This window comes from Papilio xuthus, unplaced genomic scaffold (assembly GCF_000836235.2).
Source record: "Papilio xuthus unplaced genomic scaffold, Pxut_1.1 DF825017.1, whole genome shotgun sequence".
NCBI classification, from domain to species: domain Eukaryota; kingdom Metazoa; phylum Arthropoda; class Insecta; order Lepidoptera; family Papilionidae; genus Papilio; species Papilio xuthus.
The window spans coordinates 1,848,729-1,854,378 of NW_013533632.1; the positions used below are offsets into that span (position 1 = coordinate 1,848,729).

The 5,650-nt window shown below is 33.5% G+C and overlaps 1 protein-coding gene across 1 annotated transcript; it reads left to right on the forward strand.

Moving 5' to 3' along the window:
- Positions 1 to 2,427: 2,427 nt before the first annotated feature.
- On the forward strand, positions 2,428 to 5,306 carry LOC106126217 (uncharacterized). The gene is made up of 3 exons (XM_013323705.1): positions 2,428 to 2,562; positions 4,449 to 4,522; positions 4,904 to 5,306. The coding sequence occupies exons 1-3, from the start codon at positions 2,539 to 2,541 to the stop codon at positions 5,286 to 5,288; spliced, it is 483 nt and encodes a 160-aa protein (XP_013179159.1). The 5' UTR covers positions 2,428 to 2,538; the 3' UTR covers positions 5,289 to 5,306.
- Positions 5,307 to 5,650: the final 344 nt, after the last annotated feature.

A 5,650-nucleotide genomic window follows, 5' to 3' on the forward strand; every position in this document is an offset into this window, starting at 1 on the left:
GTATTATCGACTAATGGTAATTTCGAAGCGTTTTATCCACGACAAGCACATGGCATCCCCAACGGGTCTTCACGGCCGGCTCATGGACATGGAAGTTTTTACAAACACCGCAATCCGGCGCTAGTGGACGTTAAAAATGCTGCAGCTTACGGATTCAGATTCGATGGAATGAGAAGATTTAATTTTGACGATGACGAGTAATTTAATGTAATAAATTTTTATGTTAATTATAATTGTTTACCACAAATAAAGCTTTCTTCAAATTAAATGCACCTTTTATTATGCCTTTAAGAAGTAATAGATTTTTTTGTTTCAAATTTATTCAACGATTTCTTCCCCGAATTTCTTATTCTTCCTATTAAACCAATATAAATACTCACGTCCAAAAACACATTATTTAAGTTAAGATATATCTTAGGATTACTTATTTTCAAACAAAAAACAATAGGCCTTGTACATTTTATTTGTTTGATTTAAAAACACGCCCACTCAATCAGAATATCCGAGTAGAGCTATCCGATACGTATATCCCGCAGCCATTTATTAATACCTCAGTATCGTATATTGATTGAGTGAACTTTTAATCGTTTTTCTATGTTAATTAAATAATAACTGGCTTGTAGGTTGAACCTTTCTCCGACTATTTGGCTTGTAATTACGCTTACAAATGCCTCTATAAGCGATGGGATACGGTGCCCGCTCTAATGGGTACATTCTTTCGGCTCATTCGGGCGGACCATCTCATCCATTACATTTGATAGTAGCAATCGGTGTTTAATGTTTCTCTCTCGGTTTCTTATCGGCGAGAACCGTTCATTGATAGACTGTTATACCGTTGGATTATACAAAGAAATGTACTGTCTACATGAAAACAAATATTAGTTTTATTCAAATTAATCATTAGATTAATTTAATTTATAAATTGTTTCTATTTATTATAATAAAGATTCTTACTATCTTCAGCTTATATAAATGTCTACTGTCAGATTTCCACTGTAGATATAAGTAATACAAACGAAAGACCGTGGAATACAATCCTGATAAATCGCTCTGAGCTTATTTTTAAAACATGTCATCAATACCACGTTAAGATGATTTACGAGTTTTACGATATTAGAAGCTTTATCAAAACATTTAACGTATATAATTCAACATAATAGCTGCCATACACGGACTACTTTAACTTTTATACTGACTGTTTCGCTTGGAAAGATTGCGCTTTTCCTTGTTTTTTTGTTATATATCAAAAGGTGGCAAACGAGCGAGCGGCCACTTGAAATAGCCAAGGGACCGCTGCCCATAGACACACGCAATTGCAGATGCGTTGCCTACCTTCAATTGACGGCGGAGAGGATGTACAGAAAGAAAACATCCTCCTTTCCATGCATCCTCTCATCCGGAAAGTCCACATCCACTTCCCATCCTTTCCTTATAAAGAAAAGGATAGGAAGGGAAAGAGGACTAAATTAGACCTCCGGGACGCACACTCATCAGACGAAACGCGGAATGGTTTCCACTTCACGCCTGTCTTCTGTGTGGTCGTGGTATTTCACCACAATTCGTGTGAACATGTTTAAATTGTTAGGCTATCAGCAAATTATCGTAGTGCATTCGATGATGACGACGCTGCGGGTCTTATCATTCGATTGAATACAGTTAATGCTTAAAGCTCGCTGTGTATGGCCGCCCAAGATTTCTATAGGAGTCATGCCACGTTTTAGCTGATTAAAAATATTTTATCGTAATAAAACAGACTAAATATTATTGGAATTTTTATCTTTTATTGTAACTTTTTTTATCATAATAAGGTATATTTTTATTCGCTATCATATCCTGTACTTGAGTTTTTCATTATATTGTCCGACCCTAATGGTTTCTCACGCTCAAAGTCGTCTTGCAACGATTAACTTAATTTCAGACAAATTTTTATAAGAAAGGCCGTACCTTCGACGATATCAATCACCGGTAATTAGGCCGTCATGGTTCCGTATCAGCTTTTCGAGTTTCCATTGTAAATGTTCACTTGCTTCTATTTAGGATTTTACGCACTGGGAAGCATGTCGAGTCATGGATCCTGTTCGGAAGTTCTAATAGATATGTATTGATTCGATCCGACTGTTTGATACATCCTTCGTTACTGTCTGCTCAGCAACAGCCGTACTCTGCTACAAAAACTGCCTAAACACTCAGGTAAGGATAAAAAGTGTGAAATTATCTTAAGTGGCCAGTGTCTACGAAACTCCCCTTTTAAAGTCAAACGTAACAGTACCTTCTAAGTAAAGATGGAGTGTAGATAAGTTAATAAGATTATTATAAGTTCATGCTGGGGTCGTAGACCGGCTTTTAGGGACGGAATGTTTCTTAAAGCGTGTATAAAAAACGAAGGCTCCCCCGGGAGCGGTCATTCCGCGGTCGGAGTGGGTGAGCGCGTCTTCTCTTACCTTTTTGTGTGGAAGCCTTATTAGTCCTCTCTCAGATTACCAGCGGCTATTGGGGAAACTACGTGATATCTAATCGTTTAAGTTTAAAGCAAGTGCGATGAAGTCGTGTAGAAATCGAACGGTGAGTTATAATTTCATACTTTGGCGACCATCATTTTTATTATATTTTAATTTGTGAACTTTATAATTAATTATCGTAATTTTAATTAAGATTAATCTAAACAATTAATAAGGATATGACAATTCGTTAAAAATTAATCATTAATCGCGTATTAAATAAAAATTAATATAAAATTAAATAATACAAATGCTAAATTATTTGAGCAGTTTTTTTATTTTTCCTGTGACGGAAATATATTCAAAGACCATTGTCAGTGTTTGCCTTTCGTTAATTGTCCATTGATTCTTTCAATTTCTATTGACGGCGAAGCATAAAGGGGCCGTCGGTAGTAAGTCAATCTCGCAAGTCATTACATCCATAGAACCTACAGCTACATATATGGCGCCTTTATTTTGACAGCTGCATTGTAAGGAATCAAATCGATTGATTATAGAAACATGTTTATCACTCGCAATTGAGTTATTTATTCAGTGTGGGAATTTTTATAACATATAGTTGACATTTTTAGTTATACACGTAATTGGAAATTACTTTTTGGTATTAACACATTCACTGCTTAAGATATAATATAGAATAATTAACCAGGAACCAAATTTTTTAAGGCGTATTTTGATTATGTATATATGTATGTTTAAATGTATGGATGAAAGTACATTGTTATTATTATTTTAATAAAAAAATACAACTACAAAATGCACGGGCTGTTCACCGCTATTATGCCCCCTCCCCGCTCGGATCCGAGTGGTGAGCACTAAACGTGCTTATTGAATTTTTTATGTAATTAATTTTCATATTTCTGATATAAATTTATATGACTTGTGATTGTTTTATTATCGGAAAATATTATTATATTATATATTAATATTTAAACGATTTGAAAATTATAAGTAACAAGTAACATAAGCAGTTTTTGGTATGAAATTAAATTGAATTAAAGATAATTTAGGTTATATTACTTTTGTTTTATTTAGTTTAAGAGGAATAATTATTTTAGTCAGCGGATGTAAGAAATCAACTGTAGACCCAAAACTCATGAGCTGTTAAATCAATTCGCCACGGACCGACACAAATTATTTTATAATGTGACTTTGTCTATCGAAACATTGACTCTTCGTGTAGAGGTCAAGCTTTGAAAAGTTGTTGGAAAATAAAAAGAATTACAACATAACATTTAATATAATAAAATTGAAAAGAACATTTTTTATATTTTTAAAATTAAATAAAGCTTCTAATTTTATACCGTAAATTGTTTTTTGTAGGTTTATATAAACAATATAAAACACCATAGTGTAGAAGAGAAAGGAAAATGTTATTATATATACTTATTTTTAAATTTTATTGTTGCGAATGCTTCTTTAACTTATTGCCTTGCGAATGTTTTCAGGTTTTTATTATACAAACATTTTAGCTAAAATAAAAATAAGTAACTCTATAAATTGTCAACAGCGATAACATGAACGTGAATTTACCAACTTTATCATCATTTTAAGTGTTTTTCTACAATTATCGAGAATTATCGTGGGATATTTTTAATATTTTATGTACTTTTTTACATTAATTAAGTTGCTTTTTCCAAGGTAGTCTTCGATGAATCTATGTTGGGTTGGGGCACTTTGTTTTTGACTTCCAAATATATCTATCATTCGTCAGGTCACTTTAGTCATCACCATCTTCATAATGATGTCAACTTTTAGTATTATTTGAATATGACATGGGTTTCTGAGATCAATCACTCTGTACAAAACACATCGTCATTATCTTTGACAAAACAGAGATAACAATATGTATTAAATGGAGATTTCGGTCTCAGAAACCCACGGTACTTAAGTTTATTATTATTGTTTATAAATGCTACTACTATTATTTAAATATGTGCTTATTTTCAGATGTGTGTGCTGTTCAGTTTGGTGTTGTTAGCGTCATCTGAAGCCTTCTTCTTAAAGTGGGGCTCCGATTCAACGTACGTATAAAAATTATAAATAATTCTAATGTCCTTATGTATTATGATGCGTATGATTGCCATTATGTATATTATATTTTTTGTTATATACAATGCATTGCGAAAGAATGATTTCTTTGAATGTTACGCTTTAAGCGAATTATGTATAAATTTATGTACATTTTAATAAATAATTTCCGTAATAATTGTACAACATCTGTTACATTACCTACGCTGTTGCGTTTTATTCCTGAAATAATAAAGAATTTTAAGCATTCTTACGATTTGAATGTGTCAAAGTTCTACCAAAACTGTTATTGTATTGGATTAACAATCATACGTCTTCATACTGTTTTAATAAACATAGCATTAAAGATATTAATGACAGTTCGTTTGTTGCAGACCGCAGTCATCTCAGAAAACTTGGGTACAACCGCTCGGACCGAACATGACGCCAGTGCAGTACCGATACCAGTACTCGTACCCGTATGAATCCCGTAAAGTGTACCAAGTACAAGGACAACAGTACCAACAGCCTGAGATATCGGTACAGCAGAGCATGGCTCCGATACCGATTAGCGTACCAGCAGGTGCCAGTTTGACTCCTGTGTCCCTGCAACATGTACAATTAGTACCCTGCATGTGTCCCGTGGCTCCTGAAGAGGCTGAGAAGCTCCAAGAACAAGTTGGTCCCGGACCATACTTAGCGCAATCGTATTCCCAAAACTCTTATCCTCCCCCGCAACAGATGACCTCAAGTGAGACAAAAACTACTTCAAAACAGTGATTTTTCATTGTTATTTTAGGGCAGCTTTTATTAATATCATTTATTAAATCGCCAATGAGTTTGTACTCTGTAATATGTTTCGTTTATTTATAAGACTGATAGTGTTAAGTTGATCGTATTCAAAATAAATTATTATTAATTGATGCTTTTAATTTTATTTTCCCCATATCATAGACTACTAATCTTCTCCAGGGAATCCTTGCCATATAAATTAAGCTACTTCTACATTCCAGCTACTTGCATCCAAAAATTTGGATAAACATTATTTTTTACAATCTCAATGAAAACGCGTTAAAGTACGTGCGTTCATGTAATTGTTTCACATGCAATGTTTGTGTTTGCATCCTTTTGTTGTTCTGATA

Bases quoted from the DNA above. Each gene is read 5' to 3' on its own strand.
- LOC106126217 (XM_013323705.1), top strand. From the start codon at position 2,539: ATGAAGTCGTGTAGAAATCGAACG. The intron at 2,563-4,448 runs GTGAGTTATAAT...GCTTATTTTCAG, and splicing joins AGTCGTGTAGAAATCGAACG to ATGTGTGTGCTGTTCAGTTT. The intron at 4,523-4,903 runs GTACGTATAAAA...CGTTTGTTGCAG, and splicing joins AAGTGGGGCTCCGATTCAAC to ACCGCAGTCATCTCAGAAAA.